The following is a 24,124-nucleotide window of genomic DNA, read 5'->3' as shown; positions in this document are numbered from 1 at the left end:
GCCAGTGGTACCACATAAAACTGTGCAGATCTAGAAATAGAAAAAAATGATTCTCTACTCAAAACTGAGGAAGAAAAATGTACATAATTGGATGGAAAGGGAAATGCTTAGGTAAATTCAATCAGATTGTCTCTCAAGTTATGTTTACTTAACAGATATTAAAATGTCAGTATCTATAGTTATATACACAAAAAATTTCAGAAGGATGAAGATTTGATTATTTCCAGAATCCCCCACCATTTGATTTTAGTCAAGTAGTAATTTTACACTGAAAAGGAAATAATCTCCTCAAACAATACTCTCAAATTCTATAAATATAATTTCTAGGTTCACCCCTAACCTGCAGAGTTAAAAATGATCATTTTGGTATCAGAAATGTAGAAAAACTACCTGGTTAAATGAAACTTAATATTATTTACTAGAAAGAAAGAATTTTCAAATCCTACAATCGGTATACCATAAAGCTAATAATCACAATAGCAAATCAAACTGTTTAAAAAACAAAATGCATCTTAAACAGAGAAACACCTTTAAATATCATAATATAGGGCAAATGTTAGTATATACCTTTAGATGACCAAGATCCAAAAGTAGTAGATTTGATGTAGGGCTAAAAATTCCACCTTGTGGGATAATAACATACGAAGCCTTCAAATTAATTTTGAGATCGAGAACTTTCTGTGTTTCAATAATATACAGTAGACCTGCAGAAAATTTAAATTGAAAATAATGTGATGCATTAATTTTAAAAATAACTTGAGAAAATATTTTCAACATCATGTAATTTGTTAATCAATGTCTGTGTACACTCCTAATTCAATATAACTGAGTACAAAATTGTAATGGTTCCTCAAAGAAATGTTTCTAACCCACAAACTCAATTTGGGTAAAACCGGGACATACATATCTAAAAAATCAAGTTCTATGAAACATTCAATAAGCTTGAAACTTAAGTACAGAACTGACTCAAAGCACAGTTGTTAATTTTTCCCCCCAAATGATCTGTATTCAAACACAGACAACATGGTTTTACTTAAGTTAATTTGTATGGTATGACAGGTAGGAGAGTCCCAAACAGCAGCCAGAAAGGACAATCTGGCATTCAAGATTCTCAGTCTCACCAGTAAGCACTTTTCTATCTTCATTTCCATCTCCACTGTAAGACTTCCTCAATCAAAATAATCTGTCTCGGGGCGCCTGGGTGGCTCATTCGTTAAGTGACTGCCTTCAACTCATGATCCCGGGGTCCTGGGATGGAGCCCCGCATGGAGCTCCCTGCTCCACGGGAAGCCTGCTGCTCCCTCTGCCTCTGCCCCTCCCCCAGCTTGTGTTCCTGCTCTTGCTATGTCTCTGTCAAAGAAATAAAATAAAATCTTAAAAAATTTAAAAAAAATAAAATAATTTGTGTCATGTATTCCTGACTCTACAAATCCAAGTCCTGTACTCCTGAAAGCCTTACCTTAGGCCTTACTTTCAACGAGAGCTTCCTGGATGCCAGGAGACACTGATCTGTCTAGTTTGTTTCTTAATGGAAGAGGGGGACGTTGAATAATTGGGTTTGGATTTAAGTCTACTCTGTCTCTCTTCTACTTCCCACTGCACTAAGAACAAAATCCTAATTGTTTAATATGACTTTCAAAGTCTTATTTTACCAACACTATGCCTGCCTTTTTAACATCATTCCACTCCCCCTCACTTACTACATTAGAACCAACCTAGCCTTCTGTAGCTGCCAAAATCACCCAATTCTGTCCCAGGCTGGGACACTCACAGTTTACCATTGCTTTGAAGATTCTTCTTTATACTCTTCAGCTGGGTGGGTCCTACACACACATCTGGTCTTAATGTTACTTTTTCCAAGAGCTATTCTCTGATCCTGTCACCAAAACTATATGGAGATACCCATTATTCTCATTTCCTTCAGAGCATCTGAGTCCGTTAGCAGTTTGTTTCCCCCATCAGCTCCAAATTCACTCATGTGTCTGCCTTGTCAATGTAGATCTGAACCTTTTCAATCCTTTTCTGTTGCAAATTAATACTGAAGGAGATAGGAAACCCTGGGGAGACACTGCAGGAAGAAAAGATGTTGCTTCCTGGTGTCAGTGTGCTCACTCAGCAATATCCTACAGTGGTGTGACTTCCCCCAAAACCAAATGCATGCTGTGCACAAGTACCAACAGCATCCAACAGCCATCCTTTCCCTAAAAACCCCCTTCAGTCAGTTTCACAGCAGAACGCATTCAGGGAGACACTCTCCCATGAAGAGCTTCCCCATCACATCAGAGGGTAAGTTCCAGTAAGTTTCAGAGAGCAAGTTTCCAGGCACTTTCCCCAACACGGCATGAAACTCAGTCCTTGGGGAAGACAAGGATATCTTGCCAGGGGTGCGATGTCTGTGTGATGGCAGTGGGTACTTCTTACAGCTACTCTTCCTGGGTTCTTTAAAATTGCTTTTTAAGTGAATTTTAAATTTAAGTGGATAACACTTAGTCCTAAGTCTGTCCTATCTTAAGATGATAAGATCCATCAAAGGCCTAAAACTACATCTGTTTTTATCACTACTTTGCTCTCCAAAACTTAGCACAGTGTCCAATAGAGACTCGATAAATATTTGACTGAGTGAATAAATGAGGTCACTGAAAGAAATGAATAACTATGATCCTATTAGAGAGCCTTATTTTTCAAATGAAGGGTTTTCATAAATAATCACATTTGTCAAAACAACCACATTTGACAAGGGTAACTAACTACATGTGTATGTTCTAGAAGCTGATACCCCTACTTGACAAAGAAGAAAAGATCTGAAAACTTCACTCCCAAGAATGAAGAAAATATAAGAAAGAAATCAGTTATAGAGGAAGAGGATAATAGAGGCTAACATAGAAAAAAAAAAAAAGTAAAAGAAAAGATGGAAGGAAAGACTAAATGAAGAAAAGAACCAAAAAAGATAAAGCTATGTAAGAGATGAGTCTCTTCCCAAATTGGTACATTTTAGCTTTCTGGAAAAATATTAAAAATGTATTATTGAATTTTTTAAATTAAATTAAAAACAGCAGCACCCCACTTTTTCAAAATATTAACATTGTATTCTTCTAATAACTAATATTATTTGTGCACAGAAGAAAACAGGAGGTAGAAGAACAGACTTCAAATAGATCGGTCTGTTAACTTTAGAAGGAAAATACTAAAGACTTCCACTTCTTAAAATATTTAACATCTGGGGAGGAGTCCAAGATGGCGGAAGACTAAGAGACCTTAGTTTCATCTGGTCCCAGGAATTCAACTAGATAGCTATCAGATTATTATGAACTGGAGATCTCTAACTGGAGATCTAAGAAAAGAATAGCTGCAACTCTACAAATAGAAAATCGACCACTTTCTGCAAGGCAGGAAGTGTGGAGAAGTGAATCCGAGGCAATATGTGGGGAGATAAACCAAGGAGTGGGGGAGCCTCCGTAAGCTGGCTCAGGCAGTGAAGCAGAAGCGGAATCCTAGGTAGGACAGGGTGGTCTCAGGACCCTCAGGGTCACAGGAAGACCGGGGGTGCCTGAGTGCGGCAGAGCTCCCAGGCATCAGAGCTGCCAGGGATGCCATAAACCGAACCATGGCACTGTCAGGCTACTGCTGTCCAAGCAGGGGCACAACAAACGGCAGAACCGGGGAGAACCCCCTTCCTCCACCAAGAGGATCAGTGTGGGAGAGTGCTGCAGGAGTCTGTAGAGTTTGGAGACTCAAAACGGGGTGGAGTACCTGTGACAAAAATATTTGGTCACAAGCTGGGTGAGCATGGAATGCAGCCGGAGACCAGGGAGACAGGAGTGAGTGACTGCTTTTCTCTGAGGGGTCAGTGAAGAGTGGGGCCCCAAACTCATGTTTTCAGTCTCATCCTCTAAAGCTGTGAGGAAAGCCTTCAGGGAACATAAGCCACATATAGCAACCCAGAGCAGATTACTTAGCCTGGCCCCCTGGCAAGGGCAGTGCAATTCCACCTAGGGAAAATACACTGGAGAATCAAAGCAACAGGCCCCTACCCCAGAAGATCCACAGGGGTAGAGAGAGATGAGAACTGCACAACTCCAGAGCTAGGAGAATACAGAACACAGAACTCATGGCTTTTTTCCCCATGATTCTTTAGTCTTTCAGTTCTAATTTTTTTTTAATTTTTTTCTCTTTCCTTTTTCAACAAATTTCTTCTTTTATCAACTTTTTAAAAAATCTTTTTATAAAAGAGACGCCTGGGTAGCTCAGTCAGTTGGGCATCTGGCTTTGGCTCAGGTCATGATCCCAGGAACCTGGGATCAAGTCCCACATGGGGCTGCTTGCTTGGCATGGAGCCTGCTTCTCCCTCTGCCTGCCTCTCCTCCTGCTTCTGTGTGTGCCTGCACACACTCTGATAAATAAATCTTAAAAAAATCTTTTTCAATTTTCATTTTTACAGTTACATTTTATCCCTTCTTTGTATTTAATTTTATTTTGTGTATATGTATTTTTCTTCCTTACACTTTTGGGATGCAGTGACTTCTAACAGAGCAAAATACACCCCAAATCTAGTGTATAGCTCTGTTCTATTCACTTGTCTGATCATATTTTTTTTTTATTGTTTCTTTTTGGTATTGTTTCGTTTTGTTAGAAGTCTTTTTTACTTTTCATTTTTACAGTTTACAATTTATCCTTTCAATCTATTTAATTTTATTTTGATATATACATATATATATGTATATATAAATTTTTCTTTACAATTTTGAGATGTACTTTCTTATAACAAACTAACCAAAATACACTCAGGATATAGTGTATTGCTCTGTTCCATTCACCTGTTTATATCCCTTCTTTTTTTGTTGATGATATTTTTTCTCGTTTCTGCTTACCTTTTAATTTTCATTTTCACAGTTACATTCTATCCTTTCGTTCTATTCAATTTTACTTTTGTACCTATTTAAGTTTGTCTTTCTTTACAATTTTGAGATCTAGTTTTCTAACAAACAGACCAAAATGCACACAGGATCCGGTGTATTGCTCTATTTTGCAAACCTGTCTGATTATATTCTTTTTTCCTTCCTTTCTTTCTTCTGGTTTCAGCTCTCTTTCCATTTGATTAGTATATATTTCTCTGAGATCACTGTTGCCATTTTAGTATTTTGTTCTCTTGTTCATCTATTCTTCTCTGGACAGAATGACAAGATGGGAAAAGCTCAATTCAAAAAAGAGAACAAAAGGCAGTAATGACTGCCAGGGAGCTAATCAGTATGGACATAAAGAAAGATGTCAGAACTAGAGTCCAGAATAACAATTATAAAAACACTAGCTGGACTTGAAAAAAAGCATAGAAGACACTGGAGAATCCCCTTCTGGAGAAATAAAAGAACTAAAATCTAATTAAGTTGAAATCAAAAAGGCTATTAATGAGATGCAATAAAAATATGCAGATTCTAAATGCTAGGATAAATGAGGCAGAAGACAGAATTAGTGATCTAGAAGACCAAATGATAGAGAACAAAGAAGCTGACAAAAAGAGTTAAACAATTACTGGACCACAAGGGGAATATCTGAGAGATAAGTGATACCATAAAGTGAAACAATATTAGAATAATTGGCATCTCAGAAGAGGAAAGAGAGAGCAGGGTAGTAGATATATTGGAGGAAATTATACCAGAGAACATACCTAATCTAGAGAAAGAAATATGAATCCCAGTCCAGGTGGCACAGAGAAGCTCCCTCAAAAATCAATAAAAATAGGTCAACACCCTGACATATAATAATGAAATTTGCAAATCTAAGAGACAAAGAGAAAATGCTGAAAGCAGCTGCAGACAAGAGATCTATAACCTACAAGTTTACAAACATAAAATCGCAGGAGACCTATCCACAGAGACCTGGCAGGCCAGAAAGGACTGGCATGATATATTCAGGGTGTTAAATGAGAAAAATATGCAGCCAAGAATACTTTATCCAGCTAGGCTATCATTCAAGATAGAAGAAGTGATAAAAAGCTTTCAGGACAAACCAACTAAAAGAATTTGTGATCACCAAAACAGCCCTACAAGAAATATTAAAAGGGATCCTTTCAGCGAAGAGAGAGCCAAAAAGTAACACAAACCAGAAAGGAACAGAGACAATATACAGAAAGTCACTTTACAGGTAATACAATGGCACTAAATTCACATCTTTCAATAGTTACACTGAATGTCAATGGGCTAAATGCCCCAATCAAAAGACAGGGTATCAGATTGGATAAAAAAGCAAGACCCATTGATATGTCTGCAAGAGACTCATTTTAGACTCAAAGACACTTCAGATTAAAAGTGAGGGGATGGAAAACCATTTATCACACTAATGGACATCAAAAGAAAGCTGGAATGACAATCCTTATACCAAATAAATTAGATTTTAAACCAAAGACTGCAATAAGAGATAAACTACATCATAATTAAAGGGTCTATACAACAAGATCTAATAAATGTTGTAAATGTTTATGACTCTAACATAGGAGCAGCCAATTATAGAAGCCAATTAATAACATAAGTAAAGAAACATATTGATAATAATACAATTTTAGTAGGGGACATTAACACCCCACTCACGGCAATGGACAGATCATCTAAGCAGAAAATCAACAAGGAAACAAAGGCTTTGAATGACACACTGGACCAGATGGACTTCAGAGATATATTCAGGACATTCCATTCTAAAGCAAAAGAATACACATTCTTCTCAAGTGCACATGGAACACTCTCCACATAAGATCACACACTGGTTCACAAATCGGTCTCAACTGGTACCAAAAGACTACGATCATTCGCTGCATATTTTCAGACCACAATAGTTTGAAACCTGAACTCAATCACAAGAGGAAATTTGAAAAAAACTTAAATACATGGAGGCTAAAGAACATCCTACTAAAGAACGAATGGGTCAACCGGGAAATTAAAGAATTTTAAAACTTCATGAGAACAAATGAAACTGAAAACACAAATGATCAAAACCTCTGGGATGCAGCAAAAGCGATCCTAAGAGGGAAGTATATATTCTAAGTATATAGGAATACTTTATTCTAGTTCTATGAGAACTAGAAAGGTCTCAAATACACAGCCTAACCCTACGCCTAAAGGAGCTGGAGAAAGAACAGTAAAGAAGTAAAAAGTAAAAAAAAGTAAAGAAAAGTAAAGAAAGCCTAAACCCAGCAGGAGAAGAGAATTAATAAAGATTAGAGGAGAAATCAATGAAATAGAAACCAAAGAACAGTAGAACAGATCAACGAAACTAGGAGCTGGTTCTCTGAAAGAAACAGTAAGATTGATAAACCCCTGGCCAGACTTCTCAAAGAGAAAGGACTCAAACAAATAACATCATGATTGAAAGAGGGGAGATCACAACCAACACCTAAGAAATACAAATAATTATAAGAACATATTATAAGCAACTATATGCCAACAAATGAGGCAATCTGGAAGAAAAACATGCATTCCTAGAGACCTATAAACTACCAAAACTGATTTAGGAAGAAATAGAAAATCTGAACAGACCCATAATCAGCAAGAAAATTGAAGCAGTAATCAAAGTCTCCCAACAAACAAGAGCCTGGGGCTGCATGGCTTCCCAAAGGAATTCTACCAAACATTTAAAGAATTGATACCTATTCTTCTGAAGCTGTTTCAAAAAAAGAAATGGAAGATCTAACCAAGATGTCAGAGATGGAATTCAGGCTAGCAATTGTGAAGACAACAGCAAGAATGGAGAAATCAATTCAAGGCAACATAGATCTCTAAGGGCAGAAATGAAAGTTGAATTGGTAAACTTAAAAATGCTATCAATGAGATCCAATCTAACCTAGATAATCTAACAGCTAAGTTAAGCAATGCAGAAGAACGAATTAGTGACCTGGAAGACCATTTAATAGATAAAAAGGGAAAAGAGGCGGCCAGAGAAAAACAACTCAAAATCCATGAAAACAGAATCAGAGAAATAAGTGACACTATGAAATGTTCCAATGTCAGAATTATTGGAATCCCTGAGAGGGTGGAGAGAGAGAGGACTAGAAGATATATTTAATCAAATTGTAGCTGAGAACTTTCCTAATCTGGGGAATGAAACAAACATTCGTATCCTAGAGGCAGAGAGGACACCACCTAAGATCAAAGAAAACAGACCAACACCCCGGCATGTAATAGTAAAACTCACAAATCTTAGAACCAAGGAAACCATCTTAAGGGCAGTTAGGGGGAAGACATTCCTTACGTACAGAGGGAGGAACATCAGAATAAAGTCAGACCTATCCACAAAGACCTGGCAAGCCAGAAAGGCCTGGGAAGACATATTCAGGGTACTAAACAAGAATAACATGCAGCCAAGAATACTTTATCTGGCAAGGCTGTCATTTAGAATGGATGGAGAGATGCAGAGCTTCCAACACTGGCAGAAACTGAAATAATGTGTGACCACTAAGCAGGCCCTGCAAAAAATATTAAGGGGGGTTCTATAAAAGGAGAAAGACCCCAAGAGTGATATACAACAGAAATTTACAGGGACAATCTATAAAAACAAGGTCTTCACAGGCAACATGATAACAATAAATGCATATCTTTCGATAATCACTCTCAACGTGAACGGCCTAAATGCTCCCATAATATGTCACAGGGTTGCAGACTGGATAAAAAAGGACCCATCCATATGCTGTCTACAAGAGACTCATTTTGAGCCTAAAGATACATCCAGACTGAAAGTGAAGGGATGGAGATCCATCTTCCATGCCGGCAGACCTCAAAAGAAAGCTGGGGTAGCAATTCTTATCTTAGACAAATTAGATTTAAAACTAAAGACTGTAGTTAGAGACACAAAAGGATACTATATCATTCTCAAAGGGTCTATCCAGCAAGAAGATCTAACAATGGTAAATATATATGCCTCCAACATGGGAGAAGCCATCTACAAAAACCAACTGTTAACCAAAATAGTCATATTGATAACAATACGTTAATTGTAGGAAACCTCAATACTCCACTCTCAGCAAGAGACAGATCATCTAAGCAGAAAATCAACAAAGAAACAAGAGCTTTGAATGACACCCTGGACCAGATGGACCTTATAGATATATACAGACATTCCACCCTAAAACAACAGAATACTCATTCCTCTCAAGCGCACATGGAACTTTCTCCAGAATAGACCACATACTGGGTCACAAATCAGGTCTCAACTGATACCAAAAGATTTAGATTATTCCCTGCATATTCTCAGACCACAATGCTTTAAAACTGGAACTCAATCACAAGAAAAAATTTGGCAGAAATTCAAACACTTGGAAGCTAAAGACCACTCTGCTCAAGGACGTTAGGGTCAACCAGGAAAACAAGGAAGAACTTAAACAATTCATGGAAACCAATAAGAATGAAAACACATCGGTCCAAAACCTATGGGATACTGCAAAGGCAATCCTAAGGGGGAAATACATAGGCATCCAAGCCTTACTCAAAAAAAAAGAAAAATCACGAATTCACCAACTCTACACCTTAATGAACTAGAGAAAAGCAACAAACGATGCCTAAGCCATGCATTAGAAGAGAGATAATTAAGATTAGAGCAGGTATCAATAAATTAGAAACCAGAAACGAGGAGATCAGATCAACGAACCTAGAAGCTGGTTCTTTGAAAGAATAAGATTGATAAACCACTGGCCAGACTAATCCAAAAGAAAAGAGAAAGGACCCAAATTAATAAAATTATTAATTAAAGAGGAGAGATCATGACTAACACCAAGGAAAAAGAAAGAATTATTAGAAATTATTATCAACTATATGCCAATAAACTGAGCAATATGGATGAAATGGAAGCCTTCCTGGAAACCTATAAACTGCCAAGACTGAAACAGGAAGAAATTGACAACCTGAATAGGCCAATAACCAGTAATGAGATTGAAGCAGTGATCAAACATCTCCCAAAAAACAAGAGTCCAGGACCTGATGGAGTCCCTGGGGAATTCTACCAAACATTCAAAGAAGAAATAATACCTATTCTACTGAAGCCGTTTCAAAAAACAGAAAGAGAAGGAAAGCTTCCAGACTCATTCTATGAGGCCAGCATTACCTTAATCCCCAAGCCAGACAAAGACCCCATCAAAAAGGAGAATTTCAGACCGATATCCCTGATGAATATGGATTCCAAAATCCTCAACAAAATCCTAGTTAATAGGATCCAACAATACATTAAAAGGATCATCCACCATGATCAAGTGGGATTTATCCCCGGGATGCAAGGGTGGTTCAAAATTCATAAATCAATCGATGTGATAGAACACATTAATAAGAAGAGAGAGAAAAACCATATGGTCCTCTCTACTGATGCACAAAAAGCATTTGACAAAATTCAGCATCCTTTCCTAATTAAAACTCTTCAGAGTATAGGAATAGAGGGAACATTCCTCAATTTAATAAAATCCAACTATGAAAAACCCACAGTAAATATCATCATCAATAGGGAAAAGATGAGAGCCTTTCCCTTAATCAGGAACACGACAAGGATGCCCACTCTCACCACTATTGTTCAACATAATACTACAAGTCCTAGCAAGAGCATTCAGACAACAAAAAGAAATAAAAGGTATTCAAATTGGCAAAGAAGTCAAATGCTCTCTCTTCACAGATGACACGATACTTTGTGTGGAAAACCCAAAAGTCTCCATCCCCAAATTACTAGAACTCACACAGCAATTCAGTAATGTGGCAGGATACATAATCAATGCACAGAAATCAGTTGCTTTCTTATACACTAACAATGCAACTGTAGAAAGAGAAATTAGAGAAACGATTCCATTTACAATAGCACCAAAAACCATAAGATACCTCGGAATAAACCTAACCAAAGAGGTAAAGGATCGATACTCCAGGAAATACATAACACTCTATGAAAGAAATTGAAGACACAAAAAGATGGAAAAGAATAAACATTGTTAATATGTCTATGCTACCCAGAGCAATCTATACCTTCAATGCCATCCCGATCAAAATTCCAATGACATTTTTCGAAGTGCTGGAACAAACAATCTAAAATTTGTACGGAATCAGAAAAGACCCCGAATCGCCAAGGAAATGCTGAAAAACAAAGCTGGGGGCATCACGTTGCCCGATTTCAAGCTATATTACAAAGCAGTGATCACCAAGACAGCATGGTACTGGCACAAAAACAGACATACAGACCAAAGGAACACAATAGAGAGCCCAGATATGGACCCTCAACTCTACGGTCAAATAATCTTCCACAAAGCAAAAGACAGTCTCTTCAATAAACGGTGCTGGGAAAATTGGACAGCCACATGAAGAAGAATGAAACTCGACCATTCTCTCTCACACCCTACACAAAGATAAACTCAAAATGGATGAAAGACCTCAATGTGAGGCAGGAATCCATCAAAATCCTAGGAGGAGTACACAGGCAGTAACCTCTTTGACATCGGCCATAGCAACTTCTTTCAAGAAACATCTCCAAAGGCTAGTGAAACAAAAGCAAAAATGAACTTTTGGGACTTCATCAAGATAAAAAGCTTCTGCACAGCAAAGGAAACAGTCAACAAAACAAAGAGGCAACCCACAGAATGGGAGAAGATATTTGCAAAGGACACTACAGATAAAGGGCTGGTATCCAAGATCTATAAAGAACTTCTCAAACTCAACATCCAAAAAACAAATAATCAATTCAAAAAATGGGCAGAAGACATGAACACCAAAGAAGACATACAAATGGCTAACAGACACATGAAAAAATGTTCATCGTCATTAGCCATCAGGGAAATTCAAATCAAAACCACAGTGAGATACCACCTTACACCAGTCAGGATGGCAAAAATTGACAAGCCAAGAAACAACAAATGTTGGAGAGGTTGTGAAGAAAGGGGAACCCGCTTACGCTGTTGGTGGGAATGCAAGTTGGTACAGCCACTTTGGAAAACAGTGTGGAGGTGCCTCAAATAATTAAAAATAGAGCTACCCTATGACCCAGCAATTGCACTCCTGGGTACTTACCCCAAAAACACAGATGTAGTGAAAAGAAGGGCCATATGCACCCCAATGTTCATAGCAGCAATGTCTGCAATAGCCAATCTGTGGAAAGAGCCCAGATGCCCTTCAACAGATCAATGGATAAAGATGGGGTCCATATATACAATGGAGTATTACTCAGCCATCAGAAAGGATGAATACCCAACTTCTACATCAACATGGATGGGACTGGAGGAGATTATGCTAAGTGAAATAAGTCAAGCAGAGAAAGTCAATTATCACATGGTTTCACTTATTTGTGGAACATAAGGAACAGCATGGAGGACACTAGGAGAAGGAAGGGAGGGAAATCAGAGGGAGAGATGAACCATGAGACACTACGGACTCTGAGAAACAAACTGAGGGTTTGGGGGGGTGTGTGGGCTGGGTTAGCCCGGTGATGGGTATTAAAGAGGGCACGTACTGCATGGAGTACTGGGTGTTATATGAAAACAATGAATCGTGGATCACTACATCAAAAACTAATGATGTACTGTATGGTGACTAACATAATAAAATTAAAAACAAAACAAAACAAAAAAAGAAATAGAAGGAAAACTTCTAAACTTGTTCTATGAGGCCAGCACTACCTTGATCCCAAAAGCAGATAAAGATGCCACTGAAAAGGAGAATTACAGACCAATATCCCTGATGAACATGGATGCCAAAATTCTTACCAAAATACTAGCCAAGAGGATCCAATAGTAGTACATTAAAAGGATTATTCACCAAGACCAAATGGAATTTACTCCTGGGCTGCAAGGATGGTTCAATGGGATACACTACATTAAGAAAAGACAAGAATCATATGATCCTTTCAATAGATGCATAAAAAGCATTTAACAAAGTAGAGCATCCTTTCTTGATTAAAACTCTTCATAGTGTAGGGATAGCAAGAACATACCTCAGTATCATAAAAGCCATATATGAAAAGCCCACAGTGAATATTCTCAATGGGGAAAAACTGGGAGCTTTTCCCATAAGGTCAAGAACACAGCAGGGATGTCCACTATTACCACTGCTGTTCAACGTAGTACTAGAATTCCTAGCCTCAGCAGTCAGACAACAAAAAGAAATAAAAGGCATCCAAATCTGCAAAGAAGTCAAATTCTCACTGTTTGCAGATGACATGATACTTATGTGGAAAACCCAAAATTGCTGGAACTCATACAGGAATTCAGCAAAGTGGCAGGATATAAAATTAATGCACAAAAATTAGCCGCATTTCTACACACAATGAGACAGAAGAAAAAGAAATTAAGGAGTCAATCCCATTTACAATTGCATCCAAAATCATAAGATACCTAGGAATAAACATAACCAAAGAGGCAAAGGATCTGTCCTCAGAAAACTATAGAACACTCATGAAAGAAATTAGGGAAGACCCAACAAAATGGAAAAACATTCCATGCTCATGGATTGGAAGAACAAATATTGTTAGAAGTCTATGCTACTTAGAGCAATCTATACATACAATGCAATCCCTATTAAAATACCATCATCTTTTTTCACAGAGCTGGAACAAATAATTCTAAAACTTGAATGGAACCAGCAAAGACCCTGAATAGCCAGAGGAATGTTGAAAAAGAAAACCAAAACTGGTGGCTTCTACAATTCCAGACCTCAAGCTCTATTATAAAGCTGTCATCATCAAGACGGTATGGTACTGGCACAAAAACAGACACGTAGATCAAGGGAACAGGACAGAGAACCCAGAAATGGGCCCTCAATTCTATGGTCAACTAATCTTTAACAAAACAGGAAAGAATATCCAATGGAAAAAAGACAGTCTCTTCAACAAATGGTGTTGGGAAAACTGGACAGCAATATGCAGAATAATGAAACTGGACCATTCCCTTACACCATACACAAAAACAGACTCAAAATGGATAAAAGACCTAAACATGAGATAGTAATCCATCAAAATACTAGAGGAGAACAAAGGCAGCAACCTGTGACCTCAGCCACAGCAACTTCTTGCTAGACATGTCTCCAAAGCAAGGGAAACAAAGACAAAACTGAACTACTGGTACTTCATCAAGATAAAAAGCTTTTGCACAGCAAAGGAAACAGTCGATAAAACCAAAAGACAACCAAGAGAATGGGAGAAGATATTTGCAAACGACATATCAGATAAAGGGCTAGTATCCAAAATCTATAAAGAACTTATCAAACTCAACACCCAAAGAACAAATAATCCAATCAAGAAATGGGCAGAAGACATGAACAGACATCTCTCCAAAGAAGACATAAAAATGGCCAAAAGACACATGAAAAAATGCTCAACATTGCTTGGCACCAGGGAAATACAAATCAAGACCACAATGAGATACCACCTTACACCAGTCAGAATGGCTAAAATTAACAAGTCAGGAAATGACAGATGTTGGCAAGGATTAAGATAAAGGGGAATCCTCCTACAGTGTTGGTGGAAATGCAAGCTGGTGCAGCCACTCTGGAAAACATTACAGAGGTTCCTCAGAAAGTGGAAAATAGAGCGAACCTACGACCCACAACTGCAGTGGGTATTTACCCCAAAGATACAAATGTAGCGATCCAAAGGGGCATCTGCACCCTAATGTTTATAGCAGCAATGTCCACAATAGCTAAACTATGGAAAGAACCCAGATGTTTCATCAATAGATGAATGGATAAAGAAGATGTGGTTTATATGTACAATGGAACACTACTCAGCCATCAAAAAAAAATGAAATGTTAACATAAGCCATCAAAAAAAAATGAAATGTTAACAAATGAAATGACATGGATGGAACTAGAGGGTGTTATGCTAAACAAAATAAGTCAATCAGAGAAAGAGAATTATCATATGATCTCACTGATAAGTGGAATTTTTTTACTTTTTTGTTGTTTTTATTATGCACTACATTAATACACTGCATAACCTTCTCAAAGGGGTAGATGAGTATGATTGAGTTATATTTCATCAATCAGGAAAATACTTCCTTAATCAATATTCTCCAACTGGAGAACCCTTTGACACATAGTAATGATTAACTCCAGAGAACCGCCTAACTCTTTGCATCAAACTCCACTGATATGAATAATAGGCAACCTTTTCCTTGCCCCCGTTACTGAACCTGTGGATATGCGCCATGGCTATGCCGGGGATCACCAAGCACACGGCCATGACGCTAATCCCGGGCAGGATCTCGAATCACATCGCAGCGCGGTTGCCAGAGGCAAACCCCTGCTGCCTTCCCAGCCGGGTAAAGGTGATAAGTGGAAAGAAACAAAACAGAGGATCATAGGGGAAGAGAGTAAAAAATAAAACAAGATGAAACCAGAGAGGGAGACAAATCATAAGAGACTTAATCATAAGAAACAAACTGAAGGTTCCTGGAGGGGAGGAGGTGGGGGGATGGGTGACAGACATTAAGGAGGGCACGTGATGTAATGAGCACTGCGTATTAAGCCTGAAGAATCACTGACCTCTACCTCTGAAACCAATAATACATTATATGTTAATTAATTGAATTTAAATTAAAAAATGGAAAAAAATAAAATATTTAACATCTGAAGTTTATATAGTGGATATTTTCTATTTTGGTAATTTTTTTTTTTTTTTTTAAGATTTGAGAGAGAGATAGAGACATAGAGAGACAGAGACAGAGAGACAGAGACAGCACAAGGTGGAGGACCCTGAGATCATGACCTGAGCAGGAATCGAGTCCAATTCTTAACCAACTGAGCCACCCAGGCTCCTCTGGTAATTCTTTTTTAAGTAAAAAAATAAAAACTTAGGAAAACAAATCTCAGAGGAAAAAAAGTCTACAAATCTGAAGGAACAGGGTGGGTTTCCAATACAATGCATTTATATTTAACAATAACAAGTAATGGTCTCTGTAAATTAGGAATAATCAATCAGGAGAGGCCTAATCTTATGAAACCTACTGAGTATGTAACGTATCAATACACAGAATTTGGACTATAAATCGAAACTGACATTTTAACAGAGGGATAAATGCAAACCCTACAGTTTCTAGAATTAAGACAATTATCTGCAATCCAATGCAGAACATATTCAGATGGAGAAAATAATAGGGAAAATGATTAAAAACCCAAGAAGACACATATATGTATATGAAGAACATAATGCACACCTGCCTATGAAAAAGGAGAAATGAATAATGTATTCAAAATGCAATTATATCGGGGCGCCTGGGTGGCTCAGTTGGTTAAGCAACTGCCTTCGGCTCAGGTCATGATCCTGGAGTCCCGGGATCGAGTCCCACATCGGGCTTCCTGCTCAGCAGGGAGTCTGCTTCTCCCTCTGACCCTCTTCCCTCTCGTGCTCTCTATCTCTCATTCTCTCTCTCTCTGAAATAAATAAAATCTTTAAAAAAAAAAATGCAATTATAAAACTGAGAGGTAATGCAGCCCAACAGTATGATCCTTAAACTAGTTAGACATTACTTGAAGGTCTCCTCAAAACATGAAGTGGTGTTTTTATTAACTTGACTAAAAAATTTTCTCTTACGGGAGAGAAGAAACAGGAGAATCATATTAGCACATCTCATTTTTACCAACAAATATAAAGTAAACACAATGGAATGGCAGGAGAAAAATGACAATTTCATGTTAGATTTTGTGACGGCCAGAATTGAACAAATTCTGAGTTCAACTAGAGATGTAATCCAGACTTAACAAAAATGGAGTTCTAAAACTAACACTGACATTAAAATTGGAAATCTCTCCAGTGAGAATTTCAGCCAAGAATTAAAAAATCAAAAGTAGCTAAAAAGCAGTATCTGCAATAATCTCAAGTTTTAAGGAGACACTGACAATAGGAAGAAATAACCAGAAACAAATATAAAGCTTTTATGAAATTACAGAAATGTCAGTAAGATTAAATGCCCGGTATATTTTTGGGTGGGGGGACAAGAACACTGCTTTAAAGGGAGGCTTTAGTTACAGTCAGAGCAGAAATAAGCATTATTATGGAAGCAAAAACCAGCTTTCTTTGAATAACATAAGAAATGATTGAAAAACAGAATAGTTCTGTTTCTGTTTTTTTAATCCATCTACTCTGAAAGATTACATTCAACCTGGAAAACTAGGGCATGGTAAGAGAACTTAAAACTCTAACTTGTGAGACTTTTACTTAAGGGAACACTTGATACAGTCATACCACATCCCAGATACCTCACCTGGTGATATTACTTGATCAACATTAACACTTCCCTAGAAATCACTGACAACTACAGAGGTCTTAGAAGACTGAAATGGACAAATGCCCAGATTTCTTTAGAAAGAAAAAGATAAGTTAGTATTTTTTATTAGCTGGTCAAGTGAATGTGGATTGTGAGAGAAAAAAAAAATTTTCTTGAAGATTTTATTTACTTGAGAGAGAGAGAACAAGTAGGGGGAGCGGCAGGCAGAGGGAGAAGGAGAGGGAGAAGCAGGCTCCCCATTGAGAAGAGAGCCTGAGGCGGGACTCAATCCCAGGACCCTGAGATCATGACCTGAGCCGAAGGCAGATGCTTAAACGACTGAGCCATCCAGGCATCCCAGGATTGTGAGAAAATTTTAAACACATAAATTAAGGTATAAGTAGAAAGAAAAGCATTGATCATTAGAAGATGATAAATTTCATAAAACAGGCATTCTATGTTAACTAAATTTCTTCCTCTTTACTAAACAGATAACTAATAAATTGAGGAATTATTACAGATGCAATATACCAATAATTGAGCAATGTACTTAAGGTCTGCCTTTACTTTTTTTAATAATTTTTTTTTTAATTGACAGAGAGCAAGCATGCAAGCAGGGGAAAAGGGGCAAAGAGAGAAAGAAAGATAAAATCTCAAGCAGACTCCATGACCAGTGCAGACCCTGGCACAGGGCTGGATCTCACGACCCTGAGATCATGACCTGAGTCGAAACCAAAAGTCAGATGCTTAACTGAGACACCCAGGTGCCCCTGCCTTTACTTCTTGAGAGAAAATTTGAAAATATGAACTGTATCAGGCACAATTAATCATGCAGCCACAAATGCAATTCAGAGACTTCATGAACCTGGATGGGAAAAAAGTTACATTTTTATTTTCATTAACTACGGCTGACAGTATTTCCTGCTATTATAAATGTAGGCAACAAACTTTGTTACTTGTATATCATTTATATTCCTTAACATAATTGAACGTATCTTGAAGTTTCATTCATACCTTCAAATTTACGGTAGTTTTTTGACCTCGTTAATTCCTGTTATTTTAATCCATAAAGAAAGAAAAGCAGGTACATTACTACTAACACAAATTTGAGATTCTTAAAAAATATTCTGAAACTATGTTCTATTGAATTTATTCTTTGTAATTCTATGCAGTCTATATACTTAAAATCCTAATTTTAATAAGAGATTCCAGGGCTTCCAACTGTCAAAGCTGTCCATGAAACGAAGAAGGTTATAAGGACCCCTGAGAAGTCAACTGATATTAAATGGTTTTAACCAGAAAATGATACCCTTTATCCAAGGCTTCAAAGACTCAAACACAAAAAAATGAAAAGTGAGTCAATCTAACAAGATGAATTTTAACAAAGATAAAGTCTTGTACTTAAACTAAAACATTTAACTAAATTTCCAAATCCTGGTAATATGAGTAAGTAGCAAGACCTATTCTTCCACTAAAAGCAACCAAAAATGTTGGATATAAAATAAAAAAGCAACAAAAAACTTACTAAGAAACAATAAGGAGGCAAGAGACTAAGGATTTACCAACTCAAACATCAAACTGAAGGAGTAAGCTAACAGATTTAAATAAGGCCCAGAAAAATGTTATCCTGAGATCATTGTTTGCACTTGGTAAACTTAATTCCTTTTCATAGCCTCACAGAGCACAGGGAACAGAAGCCAAAGGTGAGGAGTCCAGCAAGGGCTCTTCTCACAAATCTAGAATCTCAAAAGACACACACTCAAGACAAGAGTAATGCAGAAGTTAAACATTCCTCTCTCTAAAATCTACTCACAAGGAATGGAAAGAAAGGCTCTGAGAAAAACTGGGAAAAGGGGGTAGTACCCCCTCTGATTGAAACCACAATAGAGTCCTCATGTGAGTACACAACGCAACATCTCCTTGGCATTTCAAAATATCTCAAGTACTGTCCACCAACATACCCAATACAACTGGGAGAAGAAAATAAAATTCTTACTGGAATGAAAGTCCACTTAACCTAGACTCCAGAGAATTTTCCCAAATAATTTTCCAAGAAAAATGAATAGCACACAATCAAAAATCCCTAAGTATATAAAAACAAAGGTTACCATGAATAAGAATCAGCCAGAACAAAATAAAGGAGGAAGAAAAACAAAGAAGTCTAATGGTACTATCTGAATAGAGAATTATCTGGTGAGAAAGAATATAAAATAACTACACTTACACTGTCTGAAGAAATAAAGACAAGTTTAAAGAACTATAAAGAACAAAGGAGATTTTAATTTATAACAAAACAATTCTGAAAATGAAAAATATAATCACTAAATTTTAACCGAAAGATTTAATAGCATATTAGACACAGTTTAAGAGGATCTCAGTAATTCAGAAGATAAAAGAAATTACCTAGCATGTAACAGAGGAAGAAAAAAAAAAGGAAAGAAAACAGAATATAGAAGAATAAAAGGTAGAGTAAGGAAGGCTAAAATACATTAATCCAGAGTTCCAGAAGAAAAGATTTAAGAGAAGTGTATGAAGAGTTAATGGGTAAAAATTGAGATGAATTTTCTAAGATTCATTCAACCTACCCATCCTCAGAATGGTCCATAGCTGGACATATTACACTGAAACTACAGGACAGAAAAGACAAGACAATCTTGGGGTGCCTGGTGGCTCAGTCAGTTAAGCGTCTGCCTTCAGCTCAGGTCATGATCCCAGGGTCCTGGGATCGAGCCCCGCATTGGGCTCCCTGCTTGGCGGAAAGCCTGCTTCTCCCTCTCCCACTCCCCCTGCTTGTGTTCCCTCTCTCGCTGTGTCTCTGTCAAATAAATAAATAAAATCTTTTTTAAAAAAGTTTTAGAAAAAGAAACTTGCGAAAAAAAAATTCCCTCTCTTCCTCTCCCTTTGCCCCTCCCCCACCCAGCTGCAGCACATGCACAAGTTCTCTCTCCCTCTAAAGACAAAAAACAAAAAAACAGTGTAATATGTAGAATTGGCTAATCATGTTGTTTACCTACCACTAACATTGTAAACCAACTATACTTGAATAAAAAAAAAGGCAAAAGAAAGAAATAACAATAGCACATAAATGATGAGGATGGTAAATGGGAGTTCAACTGCTCTCAAGTCCTTGTACTGACTGAGGGTAAAAATTTTTACTAAATTTCTATCTTGAGAAAAACATGTGTTGTGATTACTAGAGTTAAAAAAGAACATTTAAGTTTCAAATGGTATAGTGAGGGGGTGGAGGGAAACAAAGTAATGCTACAATTTATCTAAAAAAAGAAAAAAAGTGTGCAAATATAGACTGAAAAATATCCCACATGTTGTTATGACACATCTAAAAGTAAAGGGTAAAAGAATAAAAAAAAAAAAGCAAATTCGAACCAAGAAAAAACTATAATATCCATACTATTACCAGAAAAAATAAATGAATAAAAATATTGGGAAAAAAATTAAAACATTACTAAAAATACAGTCAACTTCATAAAAAGAAAAGATCTGGTTTATTGGAGAAAAAATTTTTATTATGCATGTACCTACTGACAGCAAATTTATTTAAAAAATAACAGATCTAAAAGAAATAGACAAATGCACATTCACAGTGACATTATTTTTCATTTATTTCTCTGAAGAACTACTGGAATATGGTGACAGAAGAAAAAATCCAATAAGGATACAGAAGATTTGAAGTATGTAATAAATATGACCTAAAAATACGTACAGGAAAACATACATAAAACATTTTTTTAAATTACCATATACTGAGCCAGAAAGCAAGTATCAAGAAATTGGAAGGCATTAAAATCCTACAGATCTGGGGTGCCTGGTTGGCTCAGTCATTAAGCATCTGCCTTCAGCTCAGGTCATGATCCCAGGGTCCTGGGATCGAGCCCCACATCGGGCTCCCTGCTCGGTGGGAAGCCTGCTTCTCCCTCTCCCACTCCCCCTGCTTGTATTCCCTCTCTTGCTGTCTCTCTGTCAAATAAAATCTTTAAAAAATAAAATAAAATCCTACAGATCACCTTTATGTGATCCTATATATATATATATATTTAATATATGATATTAATATATATTTAAAATATTTTTAAAAATGGAATCTTTAATTTAAAATCTTCCACAAAGAAATCTCCAAGTCCATATGGTTTTACTGTTCAATTAGGTAAAATACTGAAAGAAAAAATAACACCCAATCTTATAAAAATTCTGCAAAAGAATAAAAAAGGATGGCATTTTTATTTTCTGAGGCCAATATATTAAAATTTGAAGTTCATTATGTGAAAGATAAATGACAGGTTCATTCTCCCATGAACAGAATTCCAAAAATCCTAACAAAATATGCAATTAATTTGAATGTGATAATAGATTTGTCCTTTCTGGATGTAAGAAATGATTACTGTTACACCTGAATTTTAAATGAAACTACCAATTAGTTTCAACTAAACTATATCTAGTCTAGAAGCATAAATTTAAAGTATACCTTACTAATATCAGTTTAACATGACTAAAAGTTTAGTTTAGGATACAATTCTTAATATACCAACATTAATACTAGCACTTACCTGTTGCTGTCTTGTCACGAAATTCTTCAAGTTTTGTCAAAGTCGCTGAAGTGAGCTGTGCTAGATTTACCTCTTTTGGAGGTCTGAAGAATTCCACTATACTATTCACTGTTCTCTGTTAAAATAAGTACCATTAACATTAGGCACAAACTGAAAGCAAACTGAAATATATTAAAACTTAGTGATTAAAAAAATGCTTACTGCATCATATATCATTTCTAAAGGTTCAGCTTCTATGATACATCTTTGAGCAACAGTTTCATCTAATGGATTTATCTCAAATATAATTTGGAAGAGTGACGTAGCATCATCCAATGAAGAAAGGAGGCGGGGTTTTGTTGAATTATCTGGTAAGCCAGTAACATGAAATGAATCAATTTTGGTTTCAAATCTACATGAAAAAAAGATAGCACAAAAATTAGCTATCAATCCAATTTTACATTTTACAGTATTTTTCAAACTGAAAATAAAGTAAAAATTAATGACAACAATTTCAATTTGCATTTCTTCCTATTCCATTCCATTCACGTCAAAGAAAATATACAACTCTTCGATCTGAACTGGCATAGATTAACTCACAAACAACCCTATTCACATGTTGATCTCTAAATTAAAAAAAGCTATGAAGAGAGTCATAGATTCCTAGAGCAGAGGCTCATGAAAGAAAACTACCATGTCCGCCAGTGCCAAGGTTGGAAAACCTGAACTGTTTCATTCTCCTGAACGGCTGGAGATTCAAAGTGGACAACTCTAGGGGACCCAGTCATAGGGGAGACCCCGTAATATTTTGACATATACCTCCAGGAACTGGACCAGGTTCCCACAATAAATATTGGAGGAAAAAAAACCCTCAAGCTTCAGGCAAGGAAAGGAACCATTTAAAAATAAAGGAACCATTTAAAAATATAACATAGCACTATGTTCTTAAAAAAGCATGCTTCCCTGGAGGAACTAGTTAAGTAGAGCCTAACCTAATTAAGTATTATCAGAGCCAAAATACCTAGAGAAGGGAAATACCCAACTTCAGTCAGGTCTACTATCCCATATGGAAGAAGGGAAACACCCAATATCCCCAACTCTAGCTATTCTGTACCCTTAAGGCAGGGAGAGGGGGAATACTGAGAAACTTCTTAAGTCCACAGACCAGAAGCAGGGGATCATTAAAAGACTGAGAACTATTCACAGCACTAGAGAACTCTTCCCTTTCCTGCACAACTAAAACCAAATCACTACAGGCTTATTTACAGTATTTCTTTTCATCCAGTACATCACATCTGGCTATCAAAAAAATAGCATGGCACACCAAAAGGCAAACAGAACAACCTGAAGTGACAAAATTATTTAAAAATAACAATTAATATGCTAAGAGGTATAATGGACTAAGTAAAAAACATGCAAGAACAGATGAACAATGTGAGCAGAGAGATGGAAATCCTAAGAAAGAACCAAAAATAAATACTGAAGATCAGAAACACTGTAACAAGAATGCCTTTAATGGGCTTATTAGGATACAGACACAGTTGAGGAAATTACTCCCTGAGCTGGAGAATATACTAGTAGAGTCATAAAAATACATAAAGCAGAGAACAAAGACTAAAATAACAGAACAGAATAATCAAGTGCTGTGGTACAACTACAAAAAGTACCACATGCATAACAGGAATACCAGAGTAAAAAGAAAAGCACAGAAGATTTTAAACAAGCATGACTGACAATTTCCCCAAATTAATGTCAGACACTAAGCCATGGATCCAGAAAGGTCAGAGCACATAAGCAGAATAAATGCAAACAATCAAAAAACTACACCTAGGCATATTTTTATAATAAAAAATATAAAGAAATATAAAGAAAAAATCTTGAAAGAAACCAAAGGAAGAAACCACCTTGCATAGAGAGGAGCAGGGATAAGGATTACCTCTGCCTTCTCAGAAGCCATGGAAGCAAGAAAAGAGTGTAGTGAAAATTTTAAAGAGAAAAGAAAAAAATCAACCTAGAATTCTGTACCCTATGAAATTCTCCTTCACAAGTTAAAACAAAATACTTTCTAAGACAAACAAAATACTGGGGAAAATTATTGTAACTAGACCTGTCTTTTGAGAAATATTAAAAGAAGTTATTTAGAGGAAAAGAAATACTGTAAGATAGAAATTCAGAACTACATAAAGGAAGAGCAATGAAGGAAAAAATGTAAAGGTAAACTGAACACTTTTATTTTACTTATTTTATTAATCAAATAAATTAGTATGTTCAAAATAATAGTAACATGTTTGGTTATATATGCTTACATACATATCTTATGTATATTTTATGCTTATGTATGTTCATATATAAGTGAAATGAATAGCAGCAAGACACAAGGGACTAG

The 24,124-nt window shown here is 36.6% G+C and overlaps 1 protein-coding gene and 1 pseudogene across 2 annotated transcripts in view; both read right to left on the bottom strand.

Moving 5' to 3' along the window:
• The window catches only part of VPS13A (vacuolar protein sorting 13 homolog A), a 266,873-nt gene that overhangs the window by 174,595 nt on the left and 68,154 nt on the right, over nucleotides 1-24,124 (bottom strand). For both annotated transcript variants that reach the window (XM_028090366.2, XM_028090367.2), the window contains exons 18-20: nucleotides 21,961-22,150; nucleotides 21,760-21,874; nucleotides 568-704 (exon numbers count right to left, since the gene is read on the bottom strand). In XM_028090366.2, the coding sequence (XP_027946167.1) occupies nucleotides 568-704; nucleotides 21,760-21,874; nucleotides 21,961-22,150 (442 nt within the window). The remainder of the gene's footprint in view (nucleotides 1-567; nucleotides 705-21,759; nucleotides 21,875-21,960; nucleotides 22,151-24,124) is intronic.
• On the bottom strand, nucleotides 14,991-15,207 carry LOC114198747 (NADH dehydrogenase [ubiquinone] 1 alpha subcomplex subunit 1 pseudogene; annotated as a pseudogene).

This window comes from Eumetopias jubatus, unplaced genomic scaffold, assembly GCF_037043125.1.
Source record: "Eumetopias jubatus isolate StellerSeaLion01/CBP00866 unplaced genomic scaffold, mEumJub1_p1.0 scaffold_15, whole genome shotgun sequence".
NCBI classification, from domain to species: Eukaryota; Metazoa; Chordata; class Mammalia; order Carnivora; family Otariidae; genus Eumetopias; species Eumetopias jubatus.
Note: the sequence above shows the minus strand (reverse complement) of the source record. Positions and strands in the feature narration are given on the sequence as shown.